The sequence below is a fragment of the Podarcis muralis genome, chromosome 2, assembly GCF_964188315.1.
Source record: "Podarcis muralis chromosome 2, rPodMur119.hap1.1, whole genome shotgun sequence".
Lineage (NCBI taxonomy): Eukaryota > Metazoa > Chordata > Lepidosauria > Squamata > Lacertidae > Podarcis > Podarcis muralis.
The window spans coordinates 74,828,760-74,848,671 of record NC_135656.1 but is presented as its reverse complement, the minus strand read 5'-3'; the positions used below and the strand labels follow the sequence as shown (position 1 = coordinate 74,848,671).

The window sequence follows — 19,912 nt, the reverse complement described above, 5'->3', positions numbered from 1 at the left end:
TTTGAGTTTTGTAACTGAGCTTGAATTTGAACCTTAGTCTCCCATGTTGTAGTCCAACGTTCTGGGTCTTCTAGGTTTCTACTGGTCTTTGGATAAACCAAAAAACCTGAATATAATGTAGTACACACCCCTGTGAGACAAAACATACTGATGCTTTCTAGTGGAATGTTTTGTAGTACCCAGAAGGACTCAGAAAATATGAATACATTCCTGGATTTGCCATAAGAGGGCTTCACTATGATGTCCACAAGGTAAGATATACAACTTCAGTCTTTGTTCATGTGTTAGCTTGCTGTATTCATAGAGACGAACAAGGGAAATATCTGTGTGCATGGTGAGCTAATGACTGCTGAAAAATCATGGCTACCCTTAGAATAAGAAGTGTAATTATCCATGACTTTGAGTGTTTGGGCAGGCAGCCCTTTGGGTGACTTGACCAATCACACATTGACTTGGGAGCATTGCCAGAGTGCACTTCATTGTCAAAGAGGAGAAGCTGGGTGTTGGTACAGGCTCTTTCACATCTTTGTCAGCAAAATACCTGGGGAAGATTAAGGGATTTGTTTTGTTTGCTGGGCAACACTGTTAATAGTATGTAAGACACTGTTATGTTGTAGTGATGCTAGAAATCATATAATTGTAAAGATGGGAGGGACCCTGAGGATCATGTAGTCCAAACCCCCTGACATGCAGGGATATGCAGCTGTCCCATAAGGGGATCAATCCTGCAACCTTGGTGTGTTAGCACCACACTCTAACCAACTGAGCTATCAAGGCTCCTCAGACTTTGTCTTGTAGCTACAGGTAATTTGCAACTTGTGTGCATTTAACTTGCGCACATTATTGCTTCATGCACTTGGCATATATAAGTGTGTGTGTGTGTGTGTGTATGTGTGTGTGTGTTTTAAAGGGGGAGGATGTCTTTCCACACATACATAACAGAAGAGAAACTTGGGCAATTTTATGAGGTTGGGGGTTTTAGTCTTTAATCCAGTGGAATGTGAAGCATGAGTGTCTGCATAGATGAAAACAAGATAGACAGGACAGCCCCATTATACAGCATGCAAATTTACAATTGCTCCTACAATTCTACAGTGCTGTTCTAGTTTCCCATGGAAATTCCTCATATGCACCCTAAAAAAGCGATATATGTGTGTTGTGCTCAACTGTGTTCTTAATGGCACAGCAAGATTAAAAAATAAACATATCATAAAAGCCTGGTTAATATAACAGTATGGTATTCTATGGGGCCAGGATTCTTCAGGTGTAATTTCCTTCCCTCATCCTTTTGGCTTCTGCATACAAGGCATTAGTTTCAACTTAACAAGCATTGGACTGGGGCCAGACAGCTAGCTTGTCAAATACAGAGAACACAATAATATATGAAACCCATATGATATTTGCACAGAACTATCAATCACCCTCAGCTGAGGAGTCTTGGGGCTAGATGACTTTTAAAAAAGGATTTGGAAAGTATTTTATAGCTTCCAAACTACCACGGTGAGAGATTTAACACTGAACATACTTCTTTTTTAAAAACTTGAAGTTCAGTATTGTAAGGAATTGCCATAGACCACTTTTCTGCTTATATCACATTCTCTCCTCCTCCTACCCCTCCATCCAGCAAGGAAAAATAAGTCATGCATGTCTGGTCCTCAGTGAGAAAAGACAGAATAAAGTGCCCAGAGTTCACCAACAGAGATCCCTGTGCTCCCAGTGTCCTTCGCTGATAATTGCCTAGTATATGTTTGAGTATTGAGGGAGTTGTTGCCAACAGGAGCCCTCTTAGCTAACATGCAGTTATGTGCCAACCTGCTGAGTATGAAAAGTTTATTTAGCAAGTACACGGTTCAAACTTGTGGGGGAACCTGAAGCACGTAAGTGTTTTGAATGTTCTGCATGCCCATTTATTTTCATGTTGTGTTCAGTGGGGAGGAATGGATGGTGCCTTTAGAGTTATGCTTTGAGACATGGTTTCCTCCTCGGTTTCCCCTTCCCTTGCTTACATGTGTGGAGTGCCTTGCCCTTTCACTCATAATTGCAGAAGTGGAATTAAAGTTCCCGGTGGCTGTGTGTAATTCTGAAGCAAAGTTCCTCCTTAAGGGGGATGAGAAGACAAGTGATCCTCACCTACCTGTCTTCTCCCTGCCCTTAAGCTGCTGGGTAGGAGTGTATGCCAAGTTCTCCATAACCAAATTCCCATATGTGTGCTCTTTGCTCTCTAGCCATGAGTCCAGACAGTGTGGCTTCATGCTGCGTGTCTTATGTGAGCTGTCTCTTTGTTCCCTGGCTGGGACTCAGATTGGTCCTTGAATTAGTTGGAATCCTGTTGGCTGATGTGACTTTGGAAGCGGAGCACAGCTAGGCTGCCATTCAAGACACTCTGTTGAAAGTGTGTTTACTTGCGCTGTCTCTTTTGCAAATGTTACATTTTACCATCAGGACCAGGGTTGTCACCAATCAACCGTAGGATTCTTCTGAATAACTTCTACAATACCTCCAAATTTCCCTCCATGCCCAATGGTAACCAGTAGAAGACTCTTGCTTTATATTTTGCTATATGTGCTTGGTGTGGTGGTGGTTTTGTTCTGCAGGGACAGAGGGGTTTAGTAGCACTCCCTCTCTGTGCGCCTTAACGCATGACTAGCAATCTGTGAGTGGAATTTAAGAATGCGTTACAATAGGAGGATCAGTTTAGGTAGGACTGACTTCTTTTAATGTTAGGTTCTGCAGAATGAGTAAAATATACAGAGGATCTTCTCAGTAAAGGTCTGCTTATCTTTCAGAGCCTTCTGATGAAGATTGATGCTTTCCACTATGTTCAGTTGGGTACTGCATATCAGTGAGTTGAATATCATCTCTTTTAAAATATATGCGAATATCAGGCAAATTAAAATGCTCTGTACATGTGCATTCTCTTTCTGGATCTGTTGCCTTTTGTTTGCTCTTATTAAAGCTTGTTGCTTTGATGCAGCATTTTAATGGCCACATGTAGTAGGAGTGAAAACCTAATTATATTTTATTGGCAGAGATTAAACTCTTGTTTACACAATTGAATTCCAGGTCTGTGACTTAAGTCAGTGCAGGCGGAACACGCTGGCAAGACTTACTGAAGTTGGATGTTCTCTTTATCTCACTGTCCCTCACTAAGAAATTGAAACGTGCACAAGTTGCATCAACGGTTTAAAAAAGGAAGCTGGCATCCTGCCCTGATAAATATGCTTAACTGCCACATTCATTAGTGAAGTTGTGTGGAAAGATCCTTTCTGAGCATAAAAAAAACAAAACCCAGTAGCAGTCAATTAAGAGCTGAGTCAAAAGTTCAGAACATGATGTTCGAAGTGAATGTTTAATCATTTATTTATTTATCAAAAGTAACTGATTGTAGTTATTGCTTTGCAAAATGCACAAAAATGATGTCCTGTTGTGCATGCATATCTGCCAGCTAGATTGAATGGGTTTTAATTTTGTGAGTAATGCAGGGAGAGGGGGCAGGCAGCAGGTACCAGCTATGCCATCTTTGAACCAGAGTCTAGTGGAAATTCTCCCCTGGAGAAGCAATTATTGTCATTGTGCCCGGGCTCCACTGACACTTATTCTCCTTTCTCTTGCAACTGTCGTGGTATCCCATTACTTTGCCCAGCTGTCTCAACCACATAACTGTCCAATCCAGCTGAATAACTTCTTAAGATACAATACCAAGAACACTGGCTTAGTCGAGGAGAGCTTAAATTCCTTTTGTATCCTATAGACTCACATGGGTTTGGACTCAATTCTTCGTTTAGTCAACTTTTGTTTTGTTAATAACTTTGGTGTGTGTAGATTCTCTGGTTCCTTCTATTAGCTTCATATACCTTGTCCTTTTCAATGTCACTTTTGATACAATTGTAATAAAAGCATTCCAACTGAAAAACAATGAAGCATGAAGCTGTCCTGCATGATTCAGAAGCTACTTTTTTGGTTTTTTTATATAAATCTTTATTAAACATTCAACACATATTTACACAACAGTTTGCCATATTACAGTTTATGCACGAACACTACACAAGAAAAAGAAAAATACAACAATAAATAAATAAAAAGGAAATAAAAATGACAGTAAGAAGGATAAAATAAACTTCCGATTGTTCTCAAAAAACTAAGTCTCATTTGTTATTTTTTACACAGTATCATATTATTATATTTTGTTTCCTTAATTTCCTTCAGAGAAATATTCTTTAGTTTGTTGTCTATACATTATATGAAGCTGTCCTGCATGATTCAGAAGCTACTTCAAAAGATGCTTGATAATATTCAGACACTACTGTTTTATGCAGTGAGTTGAATCATTGAAGGATCTTGGGTCAATGCTGAAGCATCTGAAATTTAACACTCCTCATAAAAGAATACAGTGAACCTTTATTAACATGGTGATAAAACCAAGAGGAGCTATGTTGGTTGATTTGCACTTCCAAAGCACATACCTATTATATAACTTTTTAAAAAATGTTGCACAGAATAACCAATCAGAAATGATTCTCAGTGAAGTGAACACAGCTGGCTACCAATTTATAAATGACCTGTGAAAAGTTTAATCTCTGCTTTCTTTGATTCTGGGGCAGCTGAAAGGCCCATGCTGTGATAGAAATAGACTTTCATTCCAGTCTGTCCTTTTTCTCCTTTCTGGCATTTATCTCACTTGAGGTTGACATTCAGTCTTTGAACTTGCTTATAGAGGGCTGAAACCAGTGCCTGATGAAGAGGTCATTGAAATGTATGGCGGGACCCAGCATATTCCATTATACCAGATGAGTGACTTTTACGGCAAGGTACCGTAAGCTTCGTTATTGACCATTTAATAAAATGGGGCTTTGGCTCTTCTTAATAACTGAGAAATCCAATATGCAGGAATTAAGTGAAAATGCCAGTGATTTCTTCCAAGTGTGAAAAGGCAGCGCTTGCCAGTTTAAACATACTGTTTCTTCAGGAGCATATGAACAATTTGTCAGGGAGACGGTGAGTCTGGTTGAGTTTTGTAAAACAATCTTAAATTTGTTGGCTGACTGGATGACTCCAGATATGACCACCTACGGAGCACTTTAAGTATTATTACTAGCAATGCTGAATAATTATTCATATTTTTGCACAGTACTTATGCATCTGTTCATCTTTCTGGGGAGTGGTCGTCTCTGGGGCTCTGCTGTTCCAATGAATATCCCAGAAGTCTAGGTGTCTGTCAGCATATTTATAAAAAGCCCCAACAGCCATGGTGTTAATATGGAGATTAGATCTCTTGCATCTTTTTACAACCATTTCAACCCTTCAAATCTAAATTTGTTGTTGTTTTCCAACACTATTGCAATTTAGTAGCACTGCAGAGGACTAGATGAAGTTGTTCAATGGCCAGATAGGATCTGTAAGCTACCAGATAGCCACCCCAACGCACTGTATAGTGTTCCTTTTCAAAGGACTTAACAGCAACTTATTAAAAGAAAATATTTTTTCCTAGACTTGTAATTTGAGGCTCTGCATTTATTCAGAAATAGTGTTACTCTCGGAGACAGTTCAGACACTACGTCACTCTCTGAATCTCTGTGCACAGCTAAATCACGAGCAAATCTCAGGCTTGTGTACTCATTTCTCAAGGTCAATGAGATAGAGCATTCAGATAAACATAGGCTTTTCTGGTGCAAGTGTTGCCTTACTCTCCTCCTCGTCATTTTTTATGCATTAAGGTTCACAGATGAAGTAACATTTGAACAATTCCCTAGTTCCAGTTTTTGAAATACATTGTCCTTCACCCATTGGACAGGGAGACGTGTAATACACACCTTTAGAACAGAAGTAATACTTGTATGTAACACATTGGGTTGTACTCAGCAAATTTATCCAAGAAGGACTGTCTTCCCATGTCCTGTCTTCCCTCTCCACAGTTGATCCAGAAGGTTGGAAGGACCCCAGAACAAGATTTTGGGTAAAGGGGCTCAAGGGGTATAGAGGAAGTTCCTTTGCGTAGGCAGAAGTTTTTCTATTAATGGGGTGACTTGGTTGGATATAATATGTTACTGTCAGAGCTGCCCTAGGTCCCAGCTCACAAAGGACCAACGCCAGTTCGTTGTTATATAAAACAGTCTTTATTGAAGCTCAGCTCCACTTTCACAGCCGCGGCGCGCAGCTCTACGTCTCAAACTCTAGACCGCCGAAGCTCCGTCTGAATCTCCTCCCCCCAGACACCAGTTTAAGACTCTAGCCTTGCTCCACCTCTTCCTCTGCTCTCTTCTCCTCTGGGCCCGCCTGTCCACTGGGGTCTCGCCTCTCCTAGACTCTTCTGACGCTGAGTCTCCTGAGTCCTCCCCCTCCCTCCGGCGGGCTTTAGGACCTGGTTCCCAATCCGGGTTTCCTGCTGTGCCGCGCGCCTGTACATTCGAACTTGGCGCGCGCGCCCAGCCGGCCACCTTCCTCCTGACCGTTACACTGCTCCTGTCACTGCTTCCCCCTTCGGGGAGGCTAGCTGCACCTGACTCTCCCTCCGTTCCCTCACTCTGCGATGGAGGCGTGGCCACCCCTGACTCATCCTCTCTCCCTGCTGGAGGAGAAGCTGGCCCTGATACATGTGACTCTTCCCCCTCACTACGCTCTGGTGGAGGAGCTGGTCCTGCTCTCCCGCTGCTGCTTTGGGAGTCCCTGCTGGCCCCTTGCTTCTGGTGTGTCCCCCCTGGGACCCCCCTTGCCCTGGCCATCGGCGCCCCCCTCTGGGAATCTTCTGATTCGCTGGAGAGACTCATGGAATCTCTCGGGCCACTTTCATACTCCCCTACGCTGCCCTCAGATTCTTCCCCTTCGCTCTCCATTTCCTCTCTCCCCTGTGCCTCTGCTCCTGAGCCCCTGACAGTTACATTTAAGTGGAGTCCAGAAGTAGTTTTGTGACAGTAAAACACTCCTCAACTGGATTCCTTCTCATTTGTAGAAGATTGTGAAATGCCATAAACCTGTCTTTAAGCAGCAGACTTCTGCTAACGTGATCTCTTTCCTGGTGCAAGGCAGTGTGCTGAGGATGCATTAAATGGGAGAGAACATGCCCTCCTTGTTCTTCCCGTCTAACCAGACTCCCCTCTCTCAAACACTAGGATTCTGAAAGGATGAGGGAGATCTGACAACTGAGAGAGATGACTGGCAAGAAAGTCCTGATACATTTCAGAGTGGGTCGGTCTATATATTAGAGGATCAAAAATCCCTTTTCCTGACCTGAGCTGGACTAGTACCCTGTTCCTCACTTCATGAGAGTATGTAATCTCTTGTGAATTTTGGGAGGGGGGATGTGTGCCTAAAGGGCATTACATTCATAGCCTACCTGTCGGTAGAGATGTGTAAGCTGTTGTTTGCTGTCAATTGATCTGCAGAACAGCCGCCTTTTCTAGAGAAGTTTTTCTGTTTCTGTGAGGTTCCTTCAACAGTGCAGTCATGTCTTCATGTTTCCTTGCCCTCATTGGGCACAGGTCTGTGGGAAAGGCCGGTAAATGGTGTGTGTATTCATCCATTAACAATCTCCTAAAGGTTGGTACAAATTATTCCTGTATACTAGCTTCCATTCAGTTTTATTTCTATCTTCGTGGGAGCAGGGCCTAATATGTGTTTTACATGATCATACTGTACAGTCAAGAGATGTACGGTATTCACCATCCTGTAAATTGTAATGTCATAAAAAAATAGCTGTGGAGATATGCTTTAATGGGAGCGATGTTCAGTGAAAGATAGAGAGCATAGTTGCAGTAGACAGATTTTTGGTGCATTATATAGCTTTTTGCAAAACAAAAAAACCCAAAACCCATTACACACCATGGTTAAACATGACTTATTTGTCCTTCATGACAGCTCTGTGAGTTAGGAAAGTTTTGAAAGAGAATTGTTTGCTCAATGGTAGATTAACCATATCTAAAGCAAACACTGTTGTCTCATACACCATGGATATATGATGTGATGACAAAAAAGGGAAATTCTGACCCATGAGGTTTTTTATAATTGCTTGAAGAAAGAACTAAATTACATTGATTTTTAAAAAGACCTTTTAACTATACGGTACATTTTTTCTTCGCATTTGGATTGAGTAAGAAACATCTATTCCTATGCAGTATTTGTCTGTTTTTAATCTAAAACCTTGTAGGTGGTGGTCTGCTGGCGGGGAGAATCCCTTCTGTTTTAACAAAGATCATTCTAGCTTCCTTGGCTTCTCCCAACACTTTTTTATTTCCCTGACCTCTCCCTCCATTAAGATAATATGCAGTTACCTTATAGCAGATATTCCATGTTCTGCTATACTTTAAAGCAACCTCTAAGTCTGCAGTTCTGGCTCCCACTAGTGCAAATATTCTTATTTAAAATAATTATCTCCCTTCCTGGGGTCTTTTGAACACATTTAAGGCTGCTTATTCCATTGTTTTAAAACAAATGTCAGGGTTTCATCAAGAAATTAAAAGTATCCGATTAAAATATGGGAAGCATTGGAGATGATACATGTATTAAAAAAACACAAGATATTGGTAGAATAAAGTGTGCATGCACACGAAAGCTCATACCAAGAACTAACTTAGTTGGTCTTTAAGGTGCTACTGGAAGGAATTTTTTTGTTTTGGTAGAATAAAGTTAGCTTAGCAAGTCAGAAGCCTAAAAAGAAGGTAGGTAGGTCTTTAATGGTCTGATAACATGGTATTGATTAGTTTATTGCTCTAGTGTGTGCATTGACAGTGTGCATAAGTCCCTTCCAGCTGACAGGCCAGAAATAATTTGTTGATGTCATTATAGTTGGAAGGTGAGTTCTGTTGAATTAGGTCTTGACTAGTTAAGGTCATTATGGTGTAGCTGTTTTGCTCAATCAGCAGCGATACCACCCCCCTGGCCATATGGCAGCTAGTATCTGATTTCTGTTTAATAAAAGTGTTTCTTAGCATAATCTGTATTATAAAGCAGATTATTCCTTTAGTCAGATGAAAGGAAAGGTCATATTTCAATAATTTTCAGTTGTTAACAGACTGCCACATACGGCTTTAATTTGTAGTTCAGTCTTGGCTTTTTGTTGTTTTTGTTTCGTACTGTTCAGCTGCTAAAAGAGAACAGATTTTTGTCTGTGTCATTGTTGCCATTTCTAGAGACTCCCATTACTTTAAAGACCTGAGAAATTGGGAAGTACTTCTTGAAATAAACAAATCACCAAGAACAGTAGTATCCTACTATTTACTATACCCTTTTAGTGACCAGAAAATTTAGTGACCAGAATAGGCACTGGAGGTTCATGATGGCACAGAGTTTGAGATCACTGATATTTTCTCATATCCTGCATGTCAGTGCAGTTCAATCTAGGGTACTTCTATTTATTTTATTTTTATTTCATTTAGCTTGTTTTAATACAGCTAAATCCAAATGCTTCAAATGGACTTGGGCTGTATTGCCTCAAAAGATTGGGGGAAAGACTTTTTTTTGTTTGTTCTATAATCTGTCCCCACAATGGTCCCATGCAAATCCAAAGCTAACCAATGATTTATCCCTCTATCCAGAGGGATCTTCTATGTTTTTTCCATGTCTGGTGGCATGTGAATATGATGCAATAGGTTCATCCCCTTGCATCATGACAAAGATTTGCTGTACCTAAGTGTGTGCAATCTCTCTATAAACCAAGCCTCTTCAGTTGCTATAGTGAAATGGTGAACATGTGAGTGCAGTCACCTTTCTATACAGAAGTGACTATATAAACTGATTATACAGTTTAAAATATATACCAAGCCAAACCCAATCCAATTTTGAATATAATTTGTAGATCATAGGTTAATGGGTCAGTGAAGTTCCTTTAAAGAGGTATTTTAATATCAAGGAATGAATCTGTATACATAATTATTTACAATGTTGTAGTTTTTAATAACTTGAATGCTTTTGTTTCCTGTGTGGAATTTTTAATTAATTTACTTCAGTAAATTTGGTAATGTTATTTGTTTTTGTATTCCTTGGCCATATGAAGTTGCTCCTGAAGCAGAGTGTGTGTGTGTGTGTGTGTGTGTGTGTGTGTGTGTGTTATATCTCATCTTTTGAGACCATTAGGTGAGCGAAAGGCAGCTCAAGTAAAACCCAAGACAGCAGTAAAACAACCTTAACAACATAATTGTAGCTTAAAAATGCAGACATCAGCAGATGGGTGTTTCTTTACGTCAGTCCCAAAGCTGATGGAAAAAGAGGAGGCTTGCTAATCTTTCACAAATCCTGATAGAATTAGATGCATGCCAGTTAAGTATCCATGTTCCCAGTGTTGTTTACCAGAGTCTCTAAAATCATCTCATACTTGCCTAGTTACAGTAAGTCTCTGACTCCTGTACATGCATGCCATGTTTGATTTGTTGTTTTGGAGAAGAAAACCACAGCTGCTGATTCAAAAACTTCAGTAACTCTCTATTATTGCATTTGCAGAGGGTACGCTGTGTTCAGCTGAAATGTGAGACACTGTGTCCAACTTCCCACTTCCTATAGAAGTACATTATGTTAAACAGCAGTTTTTATATTGTGTTTCCTCTTTTGGACAGGGTCCATCAATTAAGCAGTTTATGGACATCTTCTCCCTTCCTGAAATGACTCTGCTTTCATCCGTGACTGACTATTTCATGACTCACAATATTGAGTATGACCAAGTTCATCTTTACAAGGATATAAGTGTGAGTACAGCTGTTTTAGGCTACAGGTAAAAACTCTGCCTTTGGCAGTCCCGTGTCTTATATGAGAGTTGTGTTGCACGAGCATAAGGTATCATTGTCAAATAGTAATAAATAAATAAAGGAGACAAAAAAATCAAGCAATCATTAATTATTATTTTAATTAGCATGAAGTATAGTGAATCTCTATATTGCATTTTCCAGAGCGGCAGCCATGTTATTCTGTTGCAGCAAAAGCACCAGTCTTGTGGAACGTAAAAGACTTAACATGTTTTATTGGGGCATATGCTTTGGTGGACTGGATTCCACTTCATCTTTAAGGTGTCATGACTCTGCTTTGTACATTGCTTTTGTCATTTGTCATCTTCAGTAATACTCCTAAGCTGCTTTTTTTTCAACACCTATAGGAACCTGACTGCACAAGCAGAACTCTGTTATACATCTTTAGCATCACAGTTGCTTTGGACTGTAAATTTAAATATACCCATGTATCAGTGACTTCAGTGGATTCATGGAAATTACTTAACATTTGGTTTCTCTGTGTTACACACACAGACACACACATAGAAAGAGAGAGAGAGCGCCCTCAAAGTCCACTGATACACAGACTCTGTTAGTGCTTTGGGTGCAGATTTCCTACATCATATATCAAGTTCCCAACAGTTTTCTCTATTGATGATTACTTTATAAAGCGGCATATACATTGATGGTGCTGTATAATACAATACAAGGTTTAAGACTTATGCATAACTACTCGTTGCTGTTTTAGGATGCCATTAAAGATGTCCATGTGAAAGGAATGATGTACAAATGGATTGAAAAGGACATGGGTCAGTTAAGTTCTAAACTTTGATTAAGGTTTTTTTTGAATAGTAATGAACACTGCTGTCTGGCATCTAATGGCTTTAGATTAATGGTTTTGAACCACCAAACTGAAATTTGCCTAAATGCTTTCTTCTTTTTTGTCATAGTATTGTGTACTTCTACATTATGCTTAGCTTAATCTGTTTCTTGCAGAAAAATATATTCTTCATGGAGATGAAACTTATGCTGTCCTAAATCGACTGGTTAACCATAACAAAAAACTATTTCTTATCACAAACAGTCCTTTTAGCTTTGTGTGAGTATCATCTGTTATGCATCTTGATGATATGGTTGCTTATGTGCAGATGTTAAATGCAGTAGTAATTGTTCAGTGTAGACCATCTGGATAGCAGCTTTCTTATGTAAACATTTTTAATTGTGGGAAGATAAGATTTTATTATTGTTATAATAACATGAGGATCTATTTGTGTATTTGATTTGTTACCCTGCTTTCACCATCAGGTGATGGTGGCGTTCAGTTAACAACGTAATCATACCATTACAAACAAGTACAGCAAGTTTTAGCAAAGAATTGTACACGACTGTGAAACTGGAGAAACTGCATTGCTAGTTCTGTGGTTGCAAAGTTAAATTTGAGAAGTGATTGTAATCATTTCTAGGGGCACAGTTCTGTCCTGATGCATGCGCAGGTCTGTTTCATTGTCCCACCTTGGTATGCATAGGTGCATGTGGACTGAACTCTATGGTCTGTGTGCCTCTGATATTTTCAACTCACCCTCCCTTTTTGCCTGCTGTGAGTGACTCATGCTATGGATCTGAATTACTGGAACAGCCCAAATGAAAGGGCTGGCTGGGGATAGAGAAGGTAAATACAGGCATCCTGTTTTCTGTAATGTCCTGGTGGTGTGTGGTGCTTCCACACGTGCCAAAGTGAGAAGCAACTGGGCTCTGATGGGATCTCTGGATGCACCCCATCTTCATGTAGGGAAGGATTGTGCAATAAAATAGAACATTGTATGCATTATAGGTAATCTAATGAATAGATGGTAATGGGCCAAAGCCTTCAGATTCTATAGTAAACTCCTTTTTAAGAAAATCAACTCTCCCATAATAGGTGTTTTTGGTAGACTTTGGTAATGGAACATGTTCTCCATCCATGCCTTCGCAGAACTGAAGGTGCTATTCTGTTGTTGTTGTTGATCTAGGCTGGAAATGACTTGGAGCCATTTATCTCACGAATTAACTACCAAGTGCCTCTCTAAGAAACCTCTGCAGGAGCCCTCAAAATGCTGAAGCCTTCTTCACATGTAATATGGTGGCAAATGCCTGTTTGCCGCTGCATGTGTTATGCAGCAAGTGACACCCATCCAGGCTCCCTAGCCTAGTTCACGAATGGACTAGCCAGTATGAACCTCTTAGCCTAAAGGCATGGTTGAGGTCTTGTCAAGCTGAACTCAGAAGCCATGGGAAACTTCAGGCAGGGAAGGATTGGAGAATAATTTGTAATAATAGAAAACAATTTTATTAATTCACAGGGCCCTTAACAGCTTGGGGACCACCTGAGTCCTTAACTAGCCTGTCTGATCACCCAGGTCTTCAGGGGAGCTGCTGTTAGTTGACCCTTGTGGCTCTGACACATGGAGTGGAATTCAACATAGGGACAACAAGACTTTTCTCCTGTGGGGCCCTCACACACTCCCTAAGTCTGTTCTGGGTTTTCCTCCAGGACATATTTGGGGGATGCAAGGCAGGGAAGAGGGAGAAGACAGCCCATTGTGCTAGCAGACCTTGTTCTGCGCACACAACAACTTAGTTGAATTCTGCTCTTGGCTTGCATGCGCCAGAAGTTGTGTGCTCAGTACTGTGGGCCCAGTTCTCTGGAATGCCTCTGAGATCTGACAGGGGTCTACCCTGTCAAACTTGAGGTGCTTGGTGAACAGTTTTAAAAGCATTTAAAGAAAACTTTACTGATTTTCATAGTTAATATTTTTCTCTTTTGTAACCTCATTGTACACTACTACATAAATTGCTTAAATAAATAAAGTTGCAGAACATTAAGAACAGTGTATGTATTGAAGATAGCCTAATCAACACATGGAAACGGACTGAAGGTTTCTTTTTGACTGCTTCTGAAGCCTAGCACAGTACGGAGGACAAAACCCCAACCCTTTCCTGAGCATGGAGAAAGGCTCCCTTCTGGGATTGGTTTGCATTTTGGAGGTACCCAGAGAAGAAGTAAGAAGGCTTGGGGCAGTATCCAGTACATTTGTTCCATTAATTCAAGGATTTACACTTGCACAATGAAATTATGGCCTCCCCAAAACATTCTAGACCGTTGGGAAGAACCACCAGAACAATTTTGGAGGGCACAGAGGAGAGCTGAGCAGAGTTTCATTGCACACAAAAAAAATCCTTGCGCTAATGACATTAATTTTATATTATTGCCTTGACTGCTTCTGGAATTCAGAGTAAAGGGAGGAAAAATCATTTTGTGGACCACATCTTTGTGTAGACGAACAGTAAGCCCTAACAAAACTCAGCTCCTGCTGTGCTGTTAGGAAGGCAGGTTAGAATTTTTTTAAAAAAGAAAAAATCTTGGCAGATAATCCATGTCTTTCATCAGATCAAAATGAAATCTTTCTCTAGAGTACCATGCACTGGATTAAATGAAACCACCTTTCCCTGTTTTTGTCTGCAGTGATAAAGGAATGAAGCACATGGTTGGCAAGAACTGGCGAGACCTTTTTGACATGGTCATTGTTCAAGCAGATAAGCCGAATTTCTTCACTGATAGACGCAAGTATGTTTTGTGATTGTAGTATACCAGACCTACATATTACATTTAACTTTGCAGCTGTTACACAAAATGGCAACTGCAGATTCGGTGCTTCTCTGCCCCACATCCTTAGTTGATGATAAAGGGGGGCAGAGCCAGGAATGTGGAACATCCTGAAGTCAGGCTATGGGCAGGAATCCTGACTGGTGGGGCGAGGGAAGAGAGGAATTAAGTTTGCAGTTGCCATGTTTTGACAGCAGCTGTTCATTAGCAGTAGTGGGTTTCCTTTCAAGATGCCAAATTACTTTTTTGCATTTTCAAATTCTGGCCAGATCAACCAAGCCCCTTCTAAAACTGCTTGTTTGTCAAATTGTACAGAAATGTATTATGTTAATTCCCTGCCTTTTGCAGAGTATTTGAAGTCTTTAATACTATGTGTAATGCAAGCCATTGACATCAAGCATCCATGTACAATAAGTCAAATAACTATTTTTAGGACACCTTTTCCTCTATCCCAGCTGCCATGTGTGTTGAAGTGGTTATATATATTGAGTCCCTAACATCCTAGAAAAAGAAAGCATGCAGTGGCTGTTTTTTCTCTTAAAACAGACCATACACTTTCATTATGCAAACTGTTGTGAATAAATGGGCCAATTTCTTTCCTCCTGCTGCTTTCATTAACAAACTTTTGAACAGTTCACATAATAAAACTAATGATGATTTAACACAAAGTGACTTAAGGAATCACTTTCCATTTGTCGTCTTACTTCAAGTTTCCATAGCAAGACTCACTCGTTTGCAGGCCTGTAACAGCAGTTGTTTGACTTTTGTAGACCCTTCAGGAAAATGGATGAAAAAGGTTCACTTCACTGGGATAAAATAAGCAAACTGGAAAAGGGGAAAATTTACAAACAGGTAAGACTGTTTAACAGTATCTTATCACTTCATGGCTTAGTTTAAGGATACTAGAATTTTTTTGAGTCACTTTGAAGTATGTGAGCAAGCATGAAAAAGGTATTTGCTACTCTTCTTCAAAAGCTGTAATTTTATACTTTTTTCATAGCTTCTTTATTTCCATTTTCTTAGAATCTCCCATTCTTAGAACTGTGGTGCAAATATGTCATAAGTTAAAAGCAGAGGTGGATAATTACCCTTCTGAAGTCATAAACATATTTGTCCTGTTCTTTTGAAATGATTTCATCCCATTGTTTCTGAAGGAAAACAGACGAGCAAGGTTTTGTTTTCCTCTTTTAATATGTAGGCGAGGTAGTCTTGTTCTGCAGGTAGACTAGGAGTTAGCAGGATCTTGAAAAATCTTTTGAGGAAGGCTAGAAGATTATTGATCAGTAGAAGATACCAGGAAAAATAGTTAGTATCCCACTTTATGTGATTCGCAGTTGAGCTCTCTAAAATTCAGAAATGGTTCTGAGGCAGTGCAGTGATCAAATCAGGCCTTCAGAATTATAATGTCAAAGTATTTCATTGCTGAGTCAATGATTTCGGACATAACAATATGGTGCCAATTGGACAATGGCTGTAGCATCATCCAAACAAACATAATATGGCTAAATATCTTCAGGATTTGTTAATAGAATGCTGTGTGGATGAGACTAGGAAGATGAGGAAGGCTCTGTATATTCATACCATGTGTGACCTAATACATGGGTAAAAGTGTCCCAGTAGGGAAATCATTTTGACCCACAGTTTCCTAGTTGTGTTTTTCCCAGATGTCTTTATTACCAGACTCTTGTCTTAGAATCCGATATGTTAAAACCTTCCCAGCACAAACATTTGAATGGTTGTCATAGTTAGGGAGATGATTATTGGTGTGTGCGTATGTGGTTGACAACAAATTCCCACTGAAATTAACACATTTCTCCATTCTTACTAGGCATGCCAATGTTGGGAAAGTTTCCTAAAGTTGGAATTGGGATGATCTTTTAAACAACAAAAAATGTCATTTATTCATCCTGCGTGAATTTGAATGTGATTGGTTGGGATTGACGTCAGTGATGATGGAAGTCTAGTTCTGGTCATGCCAGGATTCATTAGGAAGCATGAGTAATAGTGGAGGGAACCCAGCAGCCTGTGTTTTGCTGCTAGGATATCTGAGGACAGATCTGCCTTACAGCCCAGTCAAAACATACAGAAGTTGGGCCAATGGGGAGAAGCTTAGGAACAGATAATGGTCACTGCAAAAAAGTAACTGTACCTTTAGAAGATAGCCTGTGTCCCACTTTGAGGGCCCTGGGAATAGCATATTGAAATTGTGCCTAGACTATCTTGAAATTAATGTTCGGCACGTATCAAATCACTAACATGAATCATGACTTAGCTATGCTTTAAAGCAGACCCATTTAAAGTAATGGGACCAAAATTAATCATTACTAACATCAGTCCCATTGCTTTCGGGATACAACCCCTTTTTGTTTGTAGTTTTTCAACTGTAGTATTGGAGTAGCAGTGGATTGTCGTACAAAGCTACAGTGAGGCTAAATCAGATAAGAACTTAACTCACCACACACTTAGGGATCAGTTAGTCTATAAATTTAGGAATGGTTCCTTGAATACAACCAACATGCAAGATATGAATTTGTAGGAATGATGGGATTATAAATCTAGCATTCCAAAGTCACCATTTCCCCTAATTTGACAAAGTTCCCGTGAGAACTCCTTAAGCTTTTACCCATGGATGTTTTTTTTAATAAGCAGCTTATTCTGAACAAATATTTTCTCTTTGTTTCCTTGGCTCTGTAGAAAAATCAAAGTAGTGAGAGACTTATTTTTTTGACCTTTTCAAGACCGGCACACACTGTTTTTCTTTGCAAGAAGAAACCAGATATTTAAGTTTATTCTCACATTCTTTTGTTCATCTTATGTTTCAAGGGCAATCTGTTTGATTTTCTGCGGCTAACAGGCTGGCGTGGGTCCAAAGTCCTTTATTTTGGTGACCATTTGTACAGCGACCTTGCAGTAAGTACTCCAGTCCCACTTGGAATTTTATCTCAGTGCTACTTAGTGGCCTCTGCTTGCTACCAAAATCCAAGGACAGCTTCATTCTTCAGTATTGTTGCTCTGGGATATATTTGTGGAAGACACCCACACTATAGCTTTGATTCTTGTTCAGCATGATCAACTCCCATTGCATAGGTGGTTCCTTTTTAGCCAGTCCTGATTTGAAACCCATACCAGCATCAAGTTTATTGCAAAAGGTCCAATATTTTCTTCTTCTAGTCTGCCATTTTAAGGCATATTTCCAAACCACAGTCCATATATAACCATTTTTAAGAATAACAGTTTAAAAACACTTTGTCTACTATTTTTAACTTTATTTTTCTAAAGGCAACTTGCAAAATGAGAGATTTTTCCTCCCACCACTTCTTGCCTTTCTGCTTGGCCAGGATCTGCCTTATACCTTGTGAACAGAGAGGCACTATTTCCTTCTGGCAGCAACCCCTTGCACCTTGCAAGAACCATTCCAGAAAATTGGATGGGGTGGGGAGATGCAGGGTGTTTCTGCTGGACAGGCGCCCATAGCTATGCATGCTTAGTCAAAAATACTAGGGCCCACTGAGGTCAGTAGAACTTGTTCTGTAATAACAATGCATAGGTTTCTATCCTGCTATATCTCTTTACATGTACATCTGAAGAGCTCCAGCCTCCCAGCTGACATTGTGCGCTGGCTCAATTAGACTCAAGCTGATTTCCTTGCCGAGGCTGCTGTTAGGAAAAACTCTGCAGAGCTTTTATTGAATGGTTTTATTGGGTACTTTTATTGTATCTGACATCATAGTTTTTGGAGTATATTGTATCTTTTGTATGCTATCTTCATGTTTTGGTAGGCAGGGTATGTTTATTTTTCATTAAGGGGAATAAAACCAAGTCTGCATGAGTGGTTGACTGCTTTTGGGAATGAACTGGCCTTGAGTAGACTCCCTAACCTGCGATTGCAAATGCTGTCATCTACAAACATATTTCAACTGCTGCATTTTGTTTACTAAGAATTTTTCCTTTTTTTGTAAATAAAACATAACCACCATACATTTCTGTAGCACACTCTGTTCAACCCAGAGATCGCCACCCCCTCTTCTCCACTCCTAAGGACTGCCACTCCTCAAGGACTAATAAAGCTAAAAGAAGATTAATGTTTATTTAAAAATTTAATGGTGTGAGAAAGAAAAGAGTAGACTATAGGATAAAGCGAAAAGCTAACAACGAATAGTGGCTTTCCTGCTTGTTGTTGGCGAGTAAGAACTGGATGAAAAACTGTTTCCTTCAGGCTATGAACTGATTTATCAGTATGGCAGGGCTATTAAAATGTGTATTGTGGGCTTATCTACAAGGCTGCATCACCGTATCGTATGCTATGCCCTTCCCTCCCTCTTTCTTAGGATCTCATGCTGCGGCATGGTTGGAGGACAGGTGCCATTGTTCCAGAACTTGAAACGGAAATCCGAATCATTAATACAGAACAATATATGCACTCTTTGACTTGGCAGCAGGCTCTTACAGGACTTTTGGAGAGAATGCAGGTAAAATAGACCAAATGGTGATTTTATTAGGTAGTTACCTAACATGATTATGGTTAGGCTTGCCATCACCCTAACCGTAGCTAAGCCAACTTCCTGGCTATATTTCCTTGTTTGTATTTCTTTTCTCTGAAGAAAGGAGATGTAAAACTGCAACCTTCATAAGTATTAAATCATGTATTTAGCCTGATATTCAGATATGTTCAATATTCAAACATCTTGGTTTTGGTTTTTTTTACTTTTAGATGTATCAAGATGCAGAATCTAGGCAGGTGCTACTGGAATGGATGAAAGAACGACAGGAAATTAGGTGGGTCTTGATATTTTTTTATTGTTGTCTGTTCCTCCCCGCCTCAAAAAAAGAGAAAACTGTCATTGCATTATTACATAAATTCCAAACACAAATCTCGCACTTAATTAGGAACTGGTTGCGACTAAAAAGGCATTTTCATAGTATGCTATTCCCCAATATTGCTTTGCTTCTATACTGAACACAGTTCAGGGGTGCAGGTGGCCTACTTAAGGGCAGGTGAAGTAGCAAGACAAACATGTCAGGCACTCCTCATCTGTCTCTCAGAACTTAAGAGGTGCAGGAAAAGCTTTTAGCAAGCTCTAAAGAGGATGCTGGGTGCTCCCTTAAAACAGACTAATCTACCAGCCATACACAGCAGAGGAATTCTGAGTAGCTACGGTAACCCAATGACCGCTCTCCATATCAAATGGGGGGCACCTTTTGCGTGGTCGTGCACAGCCCGCCCACCCCAATCCCATGTGGCTCCTGGCGGTACAGCCTGAATTTGCCCCCCCCCCCAGGCTGGACACCTGGAGGTAGCCGCCTACCTCTGCCAGTTACCCAATCCCAGCTGGGGAGGCGTTGCCAGGAGAGAGTTGGCCAGGTAAGGGGAGGGATCGCCCTGCCCACACAATAGTGGGCAGAACTTACCTGGGAGTTCTCAGTTGGCTTCAGAGCTTCTCCCACCCTGCCCTCCCTCAGTTAAGCCTCTTTTGCAGGTTAGCCTCTTCTTTACACTGGCGCTGCTATGTTATGGTCGCTGTTGAAGGGCCAGAAAGGAATTTTCCTGCATTGGAAGGTTTTGCCTCCCCCGTAACAAAAC

The 19,912-nt window shown here is 40.4% G+C and overlaps 1 protein-coding gene across 2 annotated transcripts in view; it reads left to right on the top strand.

Annotated features, from left to right (window-relative positions):
- NT5DC2 (5'-nucleotidase domain containing 2) overlaps nucleotides 1-19,912 on the top strand; it is a 31,027-nt gene that overhangs the window by 6,783 nt on the left and 4,332 nt on the right. Inside the window, exons 3-13 of one of the 2 annotated variants that reach the window (XM_028718795.2) lie at nucleotides 177-251; nucleotides 2,787-2,842; nucleotides 4,715-4,808; nucleotides 10,542-10,670; nucleotides 11,437-11,497; nucleotides 11,685-11,787; nucleotides 14,191-14,292; nucleotides 15,102-15,183; nucleotides 17,155-17,241; nucleotides 18,660-18,800; nucleotides 19,043-19,107. In XM_028718795.2, coding sequence (XP_028574628.1) covers nucleotides 177-251; nucleotides 2,787-2,842; nucleotides 4,715-4,808; nucleotides 10,542-10,670; nucleotides 11,437-11,497; nucleotides 11,685-11,787; nucleotides 14,191-14,292; nucleotides 15,102-15,183; nucleotides 17,155-17,241; nucleotides 18,660-18,800; nucleotides 19,043-19,107 — 995 coding nt within the window. The remainder of the gene's footprint in view (nucleotides 1-176; nucleotides 252-2,786; nucleotides 2,843-4,714; nucleotides 4,809-10,541; nucleotides 10,671-11,436; nucleotides 11,498-11,684; nucleotides 11,788-14,190; nucleotides 14,293-15,101; nucleotides 15,184-17,154; nucleotides 17,242-18,659; nucleotides 18,801-19,042; nucleotides 19,108-19,912) is intronic. The other variant, XM_028718796.2, reaches the window with a different exon arrangement.